Source organism: Anticarsia gemmatalis, chromosome 1 (genome assembly GCF_050436995.1).
Source record: "Anticarsia gemmatalis isolate Benzon Research Colony breed Stoneville strain chromosome 1, ilAntGemm2 primary, whole genome shotgun sequence".
In the NCBI taxonomy this organism is placed as follows: domain Eukaryota; kingdom Metazoa; phylum Arthropoda; class Insecta; order Lepidoptera; family Erebidae; genus Anticarsia; species Anticarsia gemmatalis.
Window position 1 is genome coordinate 1,175,487 of NC_134745.1, and position 17,633 is coordinate 1,193,119.

The 17,633-nt window shown below is 34.4% G+C and overlaps 1 protein-coding gene across 8 annotated transcripts in view; it reads right to left on the bottom strand.

Moving 5' to 3' along the window:
• Window positions 1-17,633, bottom strand: part of Obsc (Obscurin) — a 103,686-nt gene that overhangs the window by 42,785 nt on the left and 43,268 nt on the right. For all 8 annotated transcript variants that reach the window (XM_076135662.1, XM_076135669.1, XM_076135655.1 and 5 more), the window contains 3 exons: window positions 12,460-12,591; window positions 6,659-6,829; window positions 6,079-6,244 (listed from right to left, as the gene is read on the bottom strand). In XM_076135662.1, coding sequence (XP_075991777.1) covers window positions 6,079-6,244; window positions 6,659-6,829; window positions 12,460-12,591 — 469 coding nt within the window. The remainder of the gene's footprint in view (window positions 1-6,078; window positions 6,245-6,658; window positions 6,830-12,459; window positions 12,592-17,633) is intronic.

The window sequence follows — 17,633 nt, forward strand, 5'->3', positions numbered from 1 at the left end:
TGTTAAAATGTCATGTAGAACCAAACAATAACGTCAGCTCCACTTCCATCCCTAAAAACATATGTGAGATTTAGGTCAAGGTCATCGTATTTAGTTTTAGCAGGGAACCTGCGCACGCGCGCGCCGGAGCCGTGCTCACGGCGCGGCGGACAGAAAAATATAACATTGCCGCGAAACTCCTCCCACGCCGCACTAGAAATAAACCAGACGCGTTGCTTGTAACACTACACCCGTAACATTGAAACGAGGGGGAAAAAAAATCACGATATTTTCGCCACAGCCAACAGCCGGTCTAATTATAAAGCGTCCAATGCTAATTGTGATGTTATAGCCGTACCTGAGCGCGGGGCGGTCGGTAAAGGTATCACGAGAACACAATCACAGTCACACACTTCACTCGAGCGAGTGGTCGAAGGTCGAAGATGCGCTGGAGCGAGCGAGGTGGTCGCGTCCGCGGCTTCCAAGCGACTGCTCCTCTCCTGGCCCTGTACACTTCGCCCGCTAAACATAGCACACCCGCACACACGATGATTTTTAGAGGATAACGCCATTTCACCGGTGACGTGTTGTGTTATCTACCGGGGAACTCGGCACAGCTTTCGTCCGGCTCGCAAGGTCGACAAACAAACCTTGAAACATCCTTGATAACATCAGACGCCAGCTCGGAGACGTAGCACCTTCACTGTGAAATGTTCGGTATCTAACATGTCACCACTCATTAGCAGGTAATCTCACTACAAATGAGTTCCGTTCATATAAACGCGGTTGACATGCCAAATCTCGATAAGCGTCTCATCAATATGGTAGCTATTTTGTTTTGGACAACATCACTGGCAGCCTTACGTAGCGAGAGATTTAATACATTTTGCAAATTGTACTCGTACAAACTGTCAACTATCTTTGTAGATAAAATGCTGGTTGATTTATATCGAATTTCCATTATCATGGTGTTCTAAATTGCCAGCAGATTACAATTAGCCATATTGCTAAACACATTAACGAATTCTCCGTTCTGCATTTGCTCTACATCAAAACGCTTGAATGCATGAACATTGAAACAATGAATGGATTTCGAAGATCTACACAGAACTTATATTGCTTTCGAAACATTTATTACACGTTATAAGACAACAATATCTTTAATGTGAATATCACAGATTATAACAATTTGATATTGGTATTGTCATCTTAGCGATTGAGCCAGTAAATAACATAGAATTGTACAATAGTGTAATTTGGATCTAAGCCTAATAGATCTAATAGTTATTTGATAAATAATGTTTCACTTTACTTACTCGTAAAGATTCTATAAGCTTGCATTTTCTCAATGCAATTTGCATATAAACTTGTTTACACAGAACAATTCATGAATCGGGTCAACAAATACCTGTGAAGCTACAGGATTAAAATAGTACAAAGGAAACATCAGACAAGCATATAATGCGACTATAACATTATTTCTGGTCCTGAGTCAGCCGTGACGACTATGAGAGATGCGTAGGTCTTTATACTTCAATATATTGCTCATTTCCAAATAGCTTGGTAAATAGTCATCGAAAAGACTCGGTTCTAGAAGCGTTTAAATAAACTGCCGTTGAAAAGGTGTATCGTGACGTCATTAGCTCCTATAGACACGTGCAGTGACGCTATACGTCAGCATGAAGAGGTGTATTCGATCGTACTTTGTTTGTCATTAGGCAGTACGTATGTCATTAGTTTGTGTCAATGGCGAAGCTCTTTCCGGTCACGCTTAATGGCTATTGGAATCGTTTTGGATCGTCGCGCGATGGACTAATTTGTTGCTTGGATAGAGATTTGTCGATCTATTTATGCTGGTCTTGTAGGTAACTTATCTATAAAACTATTTGATTTTATTATACAAAACGGATATATTTTTCAATTATTCAAAGTTACAAAAAAAGTCTCGCTAGGGGTTACTTAACGTGAAAGGTCTTTGCGCAGTAGTCACGTCAGTGTATATGTTTAAAAACTTATTAAAATTATCTTACCAACATTCAATAATCACGAAAATTTCGTACAGGTATTTGCACAGTATAATTCAACTTATACATATATACTGAAATGCATATTGATGATTATAAGAGAAGACATCGTGACATGTGTAGGACTGCAATGGATGAGACAAACGTAAGATCATAAAAAATGACGTTCTGAAGGGAAGGCCTATACCCCAGTGTGTGGAAATGGGCCGAATAGATAGGTAAGAGAAGGCAAAAGTGTTTCAACACAGTGTTTGTATCAAACTTATAAAATCCTAACTGTTCAGAATTCTGTCCGCGTTATCTACATAACTAAACACATCTCAATTATTGTCATACCACAGCAGCATATAAATGCTCTGAGTACATAAACTAGTCGTCGCATCGGCAATGTCCGTTCATGTCACATTGTTAAAAAGTCAAAGTACATAAGTACAGTAGCACAGTTCCACAGTTGGCATGCCTCCACGCTGTTCCGTTCATGTAAACACAACGTAATGCAGTTACCTCGTTACGTGTTCGTATTTGGCTTCCATAGTTAATTACATATATACGAATGCTACTTTCCTGTTTGTTTTTCAGATTTAAAGGAGACTCTTTTGTTCGTTGAATTCTTTTTGACAATCTAATTAATCATCTTCAAACTTCATACTGAATTTAGATTTTATTTCATTTACACAATGTGTCAATGTAAATTTGAGTTTTTGTTTTGTCCGTATGTCACCTTGATTCATATCTTATGCTCCAGTTTAAGGTTATACTAAGAAGGCAAAAGGACTTAGAGCCCTTAGTTAGAGCACTTAGTATAAACTGGTAATTTTTTCGTCGACTCCATCAAATATATTTTCTAACGAGCTTATGTCTTGAATTTGAAGGGCAGTCGCGGCAGAAAGTTAGTGTGGTATAAAAACGGTATATTGTTTTGTTCAACTTCTCACGGGTGTTACGAGACTCGTAAAATTTAGCATACATATTGAATGGCCAAGTTTATGCGCGGCTGTTATAATAAATTATGCTTGCGGGTGCTTTATTTCCACTTGCATAATAACCTTACTCCTTTTCTTAAAAGAAGGCAGTACATCCTATATTTCAACATTAGTCCTATTACTACTTCATTCTTTGTATTATTAAACAAGAGATAACATAATTAATATTGCTTAGTACGTTGAAATACAGGTTCTAATTCGTGTAGCACTTTTCACACCGGTCGTAGAGCATGTGACCCGACCGTAGACTGTTAACCGTAGACCCTCTACGCGGACCGCATTGTAGCTGTTCGCATGTAAGTAAGGTTTCGTAGCATAAATTGCACACATAATTTTAAACCATTGTAATTTTTTAAAATGTTTATTATCACAAGAACGATGAAACATGAAAACAACACGCAACTATTTCATAACATTAAGCAAGCTTTGTACTAGGAGATATTACTTAACAAAAACAACATTTTATCCCACAAGCCAGACGGTATTTGTTCGTTTCTATTAAAACGATCATCCGAGCAGAATCAATCATCGCCGGCGTACATCAGGGTCGAACGATTCACTGCGAAGCATCTGATTTACATTCCCTCATACCCAACATGTCAGCTGTTGTCGTAAATATTATATTTTAGCCCTGAGTTAGACGCGGTTTTCAGTTCCTTGAGATTTTTATTTTACTGTTAAATATTTAAGTGAGGAGCATTATTATTTATTGCGTGTTGCTATGGGATTTTTTCTAAACTATATTGATTATTTTATTCGGTTACGTAAACGGCGTTGTGGTCATCTGTTGTGAAAAGTATTTTGGCTGTGCATTTGATCAAAAGTCAGAATTTATAGATCATATAAAATCCTTAGGGGTTTGTAAGCGCATTGTGGCTTTGTAAGTTCCACAACTTGAGTTTTCAGGTTAAATAAAAAAAATTAAGATGAGTGATTCGTAGGTATAGTAAAGATCTAATAAATTTAAATAACTAGCTTGTATCAGAACCAAAATTTCATAATGAAATGGCCTTCTTCTATACATTTGAAAAGTCATACAAATAATATAACAACTTGCACAAAATACTACAGTAAGATGAGTATTCGCAGCACAAACGTAGCTGTGAGATAACCCGGATGTAGGTGCCAACTTTGTTTTGCATCTCAATAAAATATTTGCGATTTTAATTATTGTTTTTAACTATTTCAACTAAAATATGTAACAATACAGATTGCTCAAGAGTTGGTTTAAGTTTCGCAGTTTATGCATGTCAGATAATCTACCTGCTAGGTAGAGAAAAGGCAATTTTATGAAAACTATTTTTAAAAATAACATCTGATACATAACCGGAAATTATGAAAACGGGCTCTCAATTTTACTTTAACAGTTACTGAAATAGAATCTCATAATATATTCTAAAGATATATTTTTGTATATGACAAAACAGGACGAACTATTAAATAGATTGAATAAATTACTCTAACCTAACTAAAAGAAAAAAGTAATATGGCGCTCAGAAAACTCTAATTTAAAAAAAAAGCTTGCGCAAAAGTAATCTAGTGGAAGATGGCACCTATTGGCATATGGTATTTGAACTTTTCGAATGAAATTTTGCTAGGTTTATATTGAGTGAATACAACTCGTATTTGTTGATTATTGCACAAATCAATTAACAACTATGACTAATAAAACAGGGTTATAAAATCTGTAACTACCACCGTGACATTTAATAACTTCAATAAAATTACTGTTATAGCATTTTACTGCAATTGATATAACATTTAGCTGAACAGTGGCGCTTATAATGTTCTACTTGACTCAGAGCTTTCCGTTAATTCTGCACGAACATTGTTTAGGTTTCTGTACAAAGAGTTTACCGAAATACCCCAAAAATAAAAAGTAATGTAAGTGTGCGGGAAGGAGAACAAATGAAGTATGTCACTTGCTGGTTCTGCTATCAAAATGACTGGCAACAAACGGGGAACTAAACAGTTATCTAACGTTTAGGATACGCAAAGCGACTACCCTTTAGTACCTACAGCTAACGTGCTCTATATTGTATTGGCATCAGACACGCCAACAAACCTATATAGAATCAGTTCAGCGCCTAGAACTTCATCGATCAAGCCAACTTCCTGGCTAAACCTAATATTAATAATTTACCCATATTATCAAAATACCACTCCACTCTCCAGATGTATCTGGAAGTATTACGCAACAAAGTTCCAGCGCGGTCAGCTGATTTATTCTATCAATTTGTCATACTCGGAGCGAGAATCTTCTAATATCATCGTGTTTATAGGCGAAATAGTGTGATTGCCCCCGATATGAGTGGCCGAATTGACAGCAGTCATGGCCTGAGATGCGGCGGCATCCAAACTATTCTAGTTTTTGGCTGATTGCCTAACGCCCGAGCCTGTCGGCGCCCCGGCTATACTCACGCTTTTAACTGTTATGGGATATACAGATCGATTGTTTGAGAATTCGCGTGAATTCTCTAAAATAACAACTAGCACAAATACTTTACAAGTTACTATTTACGGAATCTATATGAAAGTAAAAAATATTATACTTTCTGGATAATATTGTACTGAACTCTATTCTATTCATAGAAAGACAATTCAATTGTAATAAAAATCGATCATATCAATAAAACTTTTGGCAACATGTTTGATACAAGTAGAGCCATCTATTGGAAGGCTTATAGAAGAACGGTCGGCTGAAACCCAACATTCGTAACATTCATGATCGATCAACGCACATAGTTACAAAGCTCTTAGTAAAGATGGCGTATAAATCGGCGAAGTTAAATTCAGCTGTCACTAGGTGGCGCACTGAAAAACTTTCACAAATTCTTAATAGATGTAACAGATGTCGCTAGTATAGAAACGCTATTTTTACTCAAGTCTGAGATTTTAATTTCAAAAGATGATAATAATTAATAAACTTATAACAAAATTTAAGAGGGCCGTAAAAAGTCTTTGAATGTTAAATACCAGGTATAAATGGCAGTGTATGCCCTAACTCCACTGATTGACTATCTCGCAGGTTATCAAAATTTATAGTCTGTCAGTTTCTGTGGTAATTTCATGAGACTTTAAACTACACTTACCTGGAAATACTTTTTAACAACGGGATCGGTGGCGAGCAGGTGCTGTGCTCTGGGTTCATCACGGCAGTATGCAACGTGCTTGTCAAACTCCCTCTCCATACGAAGTAGCGCTCTACCTAGCATCTTCGGCTCTCCGGCGTAGTACTTTATACCTTCTAGTAGGACCCTGAAAATATGTCTGGGATTAAAATCTGTATAAACAGACTAGCTCCATTTAGGATTGTTTTGAAGTTTTAAGATTTTAATGACAGATTAACTGACAATTACTTTTTGGTATAAATGCTATTGGTGATCTTTTCTATTCGGTTCGTGAAACCTTTTATTACATGAATTTTACCGATAATAAATCAAATTTTGCACCTGATTACTAAATACTATTTGTCTTTTCGGATAAGGGCAGAGAAAAATATAACAAGCGGTATTTAAAGCAAAGCCCCTCTCTATGTACAGAATCTGCCTTTCAACATTTTTATTATTTCATATGACTTAAACTTATTTAGCTTTCAGTCAAATATCAGTATTTCTAAGTGCTAATCAAAATCTTAAACTAAAGACCGTAATTTTTACTAAGAATACCCACGTATTATGAAACTCGCAGATCTGCCTGAAGTTGGAGAACAGCAGCTCTCGGTTGTCGAACACGGGTTTGGGTGTGCTGGCCTTGTCGGTCGGCTTCATATACCGAGATACTACTTGCTGCATGTCTCTGCCGAACTCCTCCTCTGTCTCCACCAGCTCTCTCACGACAGCCCTGCAAAGAAGAGTTGAATAAGTACAAAATAGTAAAGTTCTGGATAATAGATGGCGCTTTAGTTAATGTCACTATTAAGGTAGATCCAGACCACTTTTAGATAGACTGTTGTATAGATATTAATGAGTTAAAAATGATTTGATGGATCATAATTCTTCTACCAAAATTTTAATTTCTTAACGAAATATTTTATTTTAAGCGAAAAATAGTAATAAATCATATAATACTTCGGAAATAATAATTAAAAGCACTTTAAAATATAAAAATAACACTTTGCAAAAAAGAAAACCGTTTCAAAGTTCACTTAATATATGATCCATTAAAGAGTTGATTAATTTACGATAGCCGTGGTGCCACCGAGGGACGATCACATCAAGCCGATACCATCAAGATCAATAGGAAGATATTTCCATCAGCATGGCTCGTGACGTCAGCAGTGTGCCCACGGCCCAGTGATAAACATTATCATAAATCGCGAGTGTTTTCCTAGGCCCTGACTCACAGACAGAACATTCAGGAGCGATGCCAAGAGGTGAGAGCGTGGGGGCATCTATAATAGTGGAGTTCTTGCAAAGTTGAGAAGGTCGCGATTCTGCTGAGTGTCAAGGTGTGGCTATTCTTTGAGCGGCTCTGAACAGAAGACCAATAGTACCTATGGTCTATAATGCAAAAGTCATTACCTTTTTAACCTAGCGATTCAAATTGTCCAAGTAAATCAAGCCACGATGTTTGGTTCAAATAATTACCCAATACGTAATATAATAATAAAAAGATTTATGTTATCTCAAAGGTTTAATCATTATACATGTTTTGGCAAAAAGCTTTAGATAATTTGTAGATTTATATCTTTAGATTAGAAGGAGACAACCTAAACTATTCGAGATGTCGTAAAGATTTATGTAATTATATTATATTATTATTAGTATTTATTACTGTACTAAATAATTATTAATTTAAAGTCGACTCGTACTTTGTATTATCTTCTTTATATTATATAATTATAAGCATTTATTATCGTACGTAATAATAATAATTATTATTATATTGTAGTAGATTCATTCTTTAAATGTTTAAATCCGTCTAAGATGACTCACAGGAATTTATAATCCCTATATCAATAATAGAACATTGGCTGCACTCCACAGAGCTTCAATCATTTTACTAAGCTTTACTATGACAAAGGAGGCAGGTAAAACAGTTCTAAAATTACCTAGACATGACCTGAGTTTTGGCAGTTTTGACTAAAAGTCTTTATTGCTCTGGCATGAGGAACACACGGGGCGGCAAACGAGACGTGCAAGAGTAATTGTACGATGATTTGATTTATCGTTCGTCGTGGACGTGCATTTCCACTGTGAGTTATTCAACGAGCTGCTTATTGCAATTTCTGTGACTACTTGCTAATACTACAACGAGTGAATCATATGCAATGAATGTTTTGAAAAATTGGAGCCGTTGACATCGTTATGAGTTCATAAATGTATGTAATATGACTTTGAATCGGTTGGAAATTCAAAATAATTTCATCTATTCATAAAGGAATGTAGAAAAATAAGTTATGTTTATGATCTATTGCCTATTGTAAGCAATGTAGCCTGTTGTAAACAATGTTAGGGAATCAAATTATCTTGAATGAAGGCAGGTACCAATTTTTCTTACCAAATGGTAATAATTTTACCGTATTTTACTATTTGTTTATCGAGCTTAAATCAATGACTAGAGGAATTTTAATTACATAGGGGTAATAAATTTTCAGAAAAATACCTCTTTCAATAATTTACCTTATTTTCAATTAAGTTGTACAAACACATCCTATATTTATAAACCCTGTCCATGTTGTCAAATAAACTGAAATTGTTGACAATTTGGCGCGGCTCTGTTCGATATTTATTGGAAACATACCTCAGTTGTGTTCGAAGTACAGTTAACATTAATCAGTTATATTAGGCAGAACGTGCATAAGACTGTAGGCAAGAATCCAACAGAATGAATAATGGAAGGGCTTCACGTTGAAATAAATGAATCGATAGGATTGGTATATGACATTGAAATTAGGTGTATAAAGTCTTATGATCTTCTTATTGAAATATTAGTAAAGGTTGGCAATATTTACTCTAATTTATAATAAATAATATTCATGAATAGAAATGGTGTACATTTAGCTGCCTTTCGTACACTAATACCTACAGGTGTCAAAATTAGAAAAATCATAAGAAAGTCTATACAGTTTATTCTTGACAAGTACCAATCCCTTCATTTGACTACATTACGTGGACTTAGTATGGATTTTAAAATTTTACTGAAACAATACTCTTGAAATACAATGTCAATAATAACATTCACACGAAAACAAAGGGCCTGAAAGCGGCAGAATAAAGACAAACAACACAACAAGATGTGAAAATGTAAAAATAAAAGATACACCAAGCCAGGTTATTGACACGGAAGTAACCAGTTAAGGTACTGCTGTTGATAACTTAACATCTTGTCCTGAATTACACACAACTTCAATTATAGGCCTCTAGTGAAAAAAGGTATAAGTCCGATTTTGTAGAAATGAGTTAAGTATACCAAAATGTTCAGAAAAAAATGCTCTATCGATTGATGAAAACAGATATGATTTATCTTTAAAAATGGGAAAAATAGCAATCTGCAAAACACTAAAATATTGCAAAAGCGGGATATAAGTGCATTCTAATTTCTTAACTCTTTTTCGACAGAATCGGACTTATACCCTTTTTCACTACAGGCAGAGAATTTTATTCGAGGGTTTCATAAATTCCTTACGTTTTACACCTTGACGACATATTCATGACATTTGTGTTTATTAAAATTTCTCATTTGAAATATGAGGCTAATGACGGTCTTTGGGTGGCAAATTGTGTGTGACGCAAAATATTAAATTATAACAGATATATTTTCATAACTTTAGCTCCAAAAGGATTTTCGTGTATCCAAATATAATGTTGAAAGTTTATTAAAAAGTTTCAAAAGTTATGAAAATCTTTTTTACTAAAACTAGAAACAAAATTATACTCCTGTAGAACTCCACAAACTCGTAAAGTTAGTACACACTTTCACGGAAAATCTACGAGAACCTGAAATAACTCACAGATAGGTTATCTTAAATCTTAACTTTGTTTACGCCGGAAAAGCTTTTCAAGCTGACGAAGCCGCGTGCAAAAGCTTGTTAGGTGTAGGAAATTATAATTTCCATCACGTGACTACATTATTATGATTGTAACTATCCTATATCCTATTTTTAAATATCGCGTAGGTAGGCGTATCATTACATAAAAGTACAGTCATCAATAAATACGTTAGCACTGCCATTAATATCGTCTTCTGAGTGCATAGTACCGTGGCAATTAAAAGTCACATAATACAAAAGCAATAAACATTTACGTCGTCAGTTCAGCATTTGTCGCTTGCTGAAACGACTAACTGGCTTGTAATAAGAATTCCCTTGTTATGACCGTGAATCGTTACGATACGATCGTAAAGTGTAGGATTTCTTGAAATTGCGAGACTCATGTTACTAAAGCTATTTGCAGATATCTAGTAGTTTATATTGCGGTGAAAACTTTGTATTTAGTTTCAGTGATAATACAGAATTTTTAGAGCAAAATTGCCCTGGCTTGACAAGTTGGGTAAACATCTAATTATCATGCGTTTAAGCAATTTCTAGTCTACCTAGGATCATTTTGGCAATTCGTTTTTATACAAAACATGTAACCAGAAACCTATTAAAATGTATTCAGGGCATAAACTAGCTGATTGCAATATAATTTTTTCATGAAATCAGAGTAAGATATAAGATACCTAATCAGCATAGCAACTCATCACCTTGAACCGGCTCTCACCACGGTAAAACAAACACCATAGCTTACAATGGAGAATGTTACTAGGTATGCCAAATCGCTGGAAATTTTGACTCAGTAAAGCCTGTACATGTACATGAAAACTAGTTTTTGTTTTAGTCAAAAATACCAAGTAGTTTTGATTTTACAAGCATTCAAAGTTTCAAAAAATATCGAGGCCCGCTAACAGCGTGACGTCATAGTACACCATGCCGCGCGGGCCGCGTCCCGCTTAATATCAAGTTTACAGCCGTAGATGTAATAGCTTATGCAGTATTTTGTTGTGTTTTCGTCTGCTTATTACATTTAAAGTGTGATAATAGTAAATATTATTAAAAAAGACTGTGTGAGCCAGACTTAGCGTAATGTACAATGACGTCACACCGACTCGCGCGGTTACAACTTGTTTTACTAATAAATCGGAAACTAATTGACGTATCAAATTAATTCTTTCAATAGTATTTTTTATTTTTAACAGAGAATATGGAGAGCTAATAACCCAAATTTGTTAACATTCTCCATTCCTGTTTTATTTACGCTCAAACATTTACAAATCTAAACACTTCACGTAAATATTACAAGAACGTTCGTGAATATTTCCAACAGGTAATATTCGAAACCAAGTGCAAGGTCGAGTAGAAATTCTGCTGCCTTCTAAAGTGGCCTTTGGAATGTCAGGAGAAAGGACAAGGTCGGTACATAATTGAATAGCGAAAATAAATATGTCATCTCTTTGCGAATATTATCATGAACAATATGAAAACATAAGAATGACTTTCAATATAAACTAGCGAATTGGCCATACTTCGTCCGGGTATAGTACAATTTTAACATATTGATTCCATTTCCGTGGGAATATTGATCCCTTAGATCCCAATAAAAAACCCTGTTCTGACAGTTACGAACATATTAAGAAAAGAATTATCCATATTGGTTTAGTTGTTCCAAACTTATGCGCGTACATATATACATTTCAGTGGTTCATTTTTATTTATATAGATTTGAAATGACTTGTACACAAACTAAACATACGATCAGTATTTTAAATCTGGATGATGATATTCTAGATAGTCACAAAGAATGTAGATAAACTATTGTAGTGTTAAGACACAATGATTTACATGTTCGAGTTCAACGCACAAGATCAGACCATCGTCAGAAAGCTCAACACATCGACATGAAAGTCGTCGATCCGATTTCAGCTGACGAACGGGACAATAAAAACTTGATGTAGATTTCCTTTCAAACGAACCAACGTCTTTGATGGCACAGATGTTGAAACATTTCTGAGTTCAGATCCCGTGTCAATTTGAAACGATTTCAGATTTAGAGATGCCTGAAAAGTATCTGCTAAAGTAAATATTGATGTGAAACGTAATGCGTATGAAAGCTTTAATTTTGGGCTGAAAATAAAAATGTTAATTTGGACCCAAATTACATCTGCTGACGTCAGTGAAGGCAGGCATTTAATTTTGATGTTAAAGATTTAATTTCTTGCATACTAATTACTTTGTGATTTAATTTTAGCTTGAGACTGACAAATCATTTCGTACAGGTTTGACCGAATTTATATTTATTCTGACGAAATGAATATATTCAGAAAGTGTTAGTGTTTTCATATTTGGTTTTTGCTTTTATTTTGACTCTTTATTTTCAGCTTGTAACTATAGTTTTCTGACACCTATCTCTGACTAGATCACATTAACCAACATGCACGGTCCACGGACCACTCTTACAAAGACAATAGAACTATGAGTATATGGCACTTACTGCCTCCTCGCGGCCATAGCATTCTGATCTCTCTCCGCGGTCTGTTTCTCCTGCAGCACGTCTGATGGTACGAAGCCCTGACGCGTCCGCAGTTCCCCGCCCTGCACGTCCTCTATCACACGCACCAACCATCTGGAAACAGAACAATATAATTTAAGGTCAATAGAACATCATTTTTATAGAATTATCAACATCCCTTATATTGTTGCATATTTCAGTGTCTTTCCAATTGCACGTATGGTTATCAGTTATACAGTTCTTGCGTTCAATACAATCGAAGAGCCTATTTCTATCTCGCTCATAAAAATAATAATTGTATGGAAATACTTCAACTATAGAATAATCTTTTTGTCTAATATCATCGAAAGTAACAATGGCGTCTAAATCCCAAAAGATTTACTAAGTTTTCTGTTATTACCACAGTTCATAACCAAAAATATTTTAAAGTATAAAGCTCATCCTCTGTGATCTTAGAGTAGGTATAATAGTTTAGAATATTTATTGAGAGATTTTCACTCATATTATATTAGGTCAGTTTCAGACACGCCGTCCATCACATGCCAAACTAAAAATCAAAATTTTCTCTCAAATTTTAGCGAAAAATTGAATCTTCAAAAATATCCATGATTAGTTGGACTAATTTTTCCGTGTCGTTGTCAATCTCTTTTGCGGAAATGACGTCAGAGGTTAGTGAGGCTAACGAACTAGAGGGGTTCATTCGCCCGGTCTAGCTAGACCGAGATTTGTTGTCTATCTTTTTATAGAGCAATGTATTGATGCGATGATGTGCATCAAAAATGTGACGTTTGATTGACGTGTGACGCAGTTGTGCATGTTTTCAGAACATGAGGTGTGTTGATAGAACCAGTAATGTGTTTATCATGATTTTCCCGTAGTTACGTAGATAGGATTTTACTGCTCATGCTTAGCACCTTTTTTTGAATAATAAGCATAAGAGTACCTACGTGCATAAAAATATACCAAACATAGATAAGTATTCTTGAGGATTATCAATATAAAGAGATGTTCAGACAAAAGTTAACTATTTTGTTGAGATACCTAGGTTTTTCAGCCTATTTTTGATAAGCAAATGATGTGGCACTCGGGCATTTTCTCGCAAATCGCGATCTTTTTCACACATCCAAGCACCAAAAATTAAATAAAACATTGCATAATATTAATGTTTTGACATGTGGACTGCAAAATAAAAAAAATGCTGCTTCATTTTAAACGAAATAACAATTTTACTCAGTATAAAAACATTTAGATATGAGACGAATATACCAACGACAGTTACATCGTGTTTGAGACTATTTTATCACATATTTACAATATGTATAAAATGCTGGCTTTTAATGTATGTTCAGATATATGATAAAGATATGTATTGGTTTATATAGTGAATAAATCTCCGGTAGTGTTATTTCTTGGCTCGATGAAGGGACAATGGGACATCCCTTAAGGCCACATTCTGGCATTGTTTTGGATTTCATTGATATTTATAATATCCCTGGTGAATAAATATTATTCTAAAGATAAATGTGTATAATTAATTTTGACGATTTGGTCGTCCAAGAAATCAAGAAAAGAAGTTTAATAAAGTTTAACGATTAAAACATAGAAATTTTCTGTTGCATAATTGTGTTGACTACAAATATCAAATACATAAAATAATATAAAGAATGATATAATCAAATTCGTTATGCGATTTATAATAAAACGTTTATCCCAGACACTTGTTATTAACTAGATGTTTTGTGGTTTTTGAGGAATATCTTTAATTTACTAGACCGTAAGCATACGTCGTGCGTACTCTCAAAATTTTTTGAAGCTCTAAAAACGCGATTACTCAAGTTTATTAATAACACTTATTAATATTCCAGAGCAATCCATACTTTAAATTATTCGCGAGATTTCTCATTCACGCTCTAAACAAATGGCCGAACTCATTTCGCGGACAAAAAGTGCTTTATCTAAAACGAAATAGGTAACCGTATTCTACGGAACTAATACGAATATGTCGCTTAAATCATATCTTAGGAATCTGTGTCTCATTTGCTGGGATTTGCGAATGTTTATTTTCAAAGATAAATAGACAATTTCTTGGACGGTGTAAAAGCTATTAAGATTACTGCAGGTTAAAAGATTATGGTGTAAAGAGGCGTTTACATCTCGTATTATACCGAGAAATAATCCCCAATATAAAGATTTTACCAATTAAAAATAATTGCTAGTAACCATTAATTACAGTTGAAAACTTGACTTTGTAAAACATACTGACGATGAAAACCTTAATGTTAAATAAAGAGTTAATTTAAAATAATATTATAATGAAAATTAAAGGTTAGGATAACTTATTAAAATTGTTCACCCGACGTTTCGATCGAATTACATCGACCTAGTACCAAGGTATCCTAACCTTTAATTTTCAATCGCCTATAAGACCCGTTGCATTATAATATTATGTGTTCTAGTCGCGAGAGTATAAAAACGTTAATTTAAAATATTTGGTGTTTAGATTTTTTTTAATTTCCGTTTAGTTCCGAATTTTTTTCAGATCCTATTTTTGAACAGAATTTGCATGGCAACCAAATGTATACTAGTTCGGGGAACTATATCTACTGCAACCATAAAATTGTATACTTAAAATCTACACCTGTTGATACAAACAGTTAGTTGTAAAACATGGTTTATAATAAACTAAACTAAATAAGCCAGTAAATTCAATTACTTTATTACGAAAGACACATCCGCAATTTTAATTTTGTCATATTATCACATTCCGCAACTTTAGAACTCATCAAACTGCTATAAAACCTTACATTATGTTTTAGAGATGTGATTTTATATCGCTCGTAAAATGAAAAAAGCCTGGCGTTTAATTTAATATCCCTACATTACGGAAAGTCTCTACTAAATACGAAATCCACAAACAGCACTAAAACAGGCTGATATTAACTTGGTAAATAAAACGAAGCCTAAAGTACACCTATAAATCAAAATATCATAAATATTATATGACACTTTAATATTAACTTTTTTATTGAAATTGTTAAGTCCCTATTATATCACTATACAGTATAAACCAGACTTTACATATTCTTTCCCAGAAACGAAACCCATTACGTGATTCCCCTCAAAAGATATAATAAAAGAGCTTACATTTAATAAAGTACTTCTAATCCATTACTATTTGGAATTATTTCAGAAATTGACCGATTCATCTTGGCTATCGGCCGCGTGGGAAAAAAGCCAAGTCGTTTAATCATTTTTTGTTGGAAAATACAAAATATCTTAATACTTTTGTGGGTCGTTGTTGTAGGAAATTAGATTGACTAAAAGGTGCTTCGCGAATTAAGGCTAGGGTAATAACAATGAGTCCCACGTATGTATTTATTAGAATTACTTTGAAGTATCTTCAAAGAACAATAAATACAAAATGATTTTGTTTCAACTTTGATATTAGCACTTTCAATTTCAGTCAAGCGTCGTTATAGCTTCTCAGTATAATAATTCGTAACCTAAATCTGAGTACTAAAATACTGGAGGTGACGCAGATTTATTATAGGTACAAGTATTGCAATTAATTTAGGTAAGTATCATATTAACAACCTATGTACTTACACGTATTATTAGTGCAATAATGATTCAAGGCCGTATAACTCAGATTTTTGGTATTTGTCTAGGACAATGATTGTATGAGATCAGGTAAATTATTTTTGCAGTAGCGTTAACTTACGGAAATAGCAAGGATAGTCCTCTTACCAGTGATTTAGTGTGCCAAACAATGCAACAATAAGGAAGCTTTAGGTAACGATACTTCTCTAACTGGAAGCATCAAACTAAACAAGTACCACTCAGTCTAATTACCATTCCATACGCTGTAAAACAAGGAGGTTATAGCCAGTTTCAGTCACTTACTGGTCTGCAAACGATAAGTTTACGAAAAACATCTTTCCAAAGAGATGAGGGGTACATAAAAATGCAAGTACTTATTCTAAACTAAGTCCTTCACGTAGTGAGTCCATCGACCCCAGTGCTGACGTCACAAGTTTACTACACACTACAAGAGCGGATGCAATGTTATGATGCAGTAGACGTTGCGCAACGTACGTGTCTGAAGTTGAACGTATTTCTGTACCGTGTTGTAACGATCACAGTACTTTGATGTCTGTGTATTAAAAGTGTATTTAAAGGTCCTACCAATAAATCAATGTATAACGTAGGTATGGTTTCTGTCAGCGAATTGTATGTATAAATTTTCAAGAATAAGAAAAATTGCTGCGCAACATTGACCAAGGTAAAGTTTAAGATATCAGAAAATAAGCTTTTTGCCTTCTGTGTAAAAAAATTCCGAGGTATAAGTATCCTTTGTGTTAATCCAGGACATAAACTATCTCTGAACTATCTGTATATATCCGTTCAGTAGTTTTAGAGTGAAACAGTTAAGAACATACATACTTACGACTTTACATTACTGTATCAATAGAGGAGACTACCGTAAGGTAACTGAGGATCACAAAGAGTCATAAGAAGTCTTTCAGGAAACATAATGAAAAAAAACAATAATATTATTACTTTCAGTGAAACAGTATTACAGGACCCTTCAATTAAAATTTTAAAACAAAGGCATTCAGTATTCATCCCTTGTTCAAGAACTCCCAGTCGTTCAATATGAAGCGACGAAGTATGTATGTGCGCGTACTTATTTTTTATTCGCTCGATGACTGGACAAATGTGGATCGCGACGGTTAATTAGTCGCTGTTGATTGCTCGAACTTGTTTCCAAATTTGAAACTACACAGCTGGAAAACGTTAGTGAAGTCTTTTTTAAGTTTATATTTTCGAATACCTATATCCGTGTGTATGACTGCTCTAAAGGAGTTTGAGGTGACCATTTGTAAAATATTTTTCCTATATGTACGATATTTTAATAAATATTCACGTTGTCTTAAACATAGTAGGTATATTATGAACCTTTGTATTTAATATTTTCTGATTTATTTTCGTGTAAATCATCATTATGAAGCCCTTACCCTACATTATTTTTTGTCGAGCTCTAGAAATACTACAAAAAACATCGTTATACCAATTTTATTGATATAACTGTTATAAATAATGATAAAAACTCAACAGCTGTAGATAAAGCCACTTGATAGTGATGTACACGACAA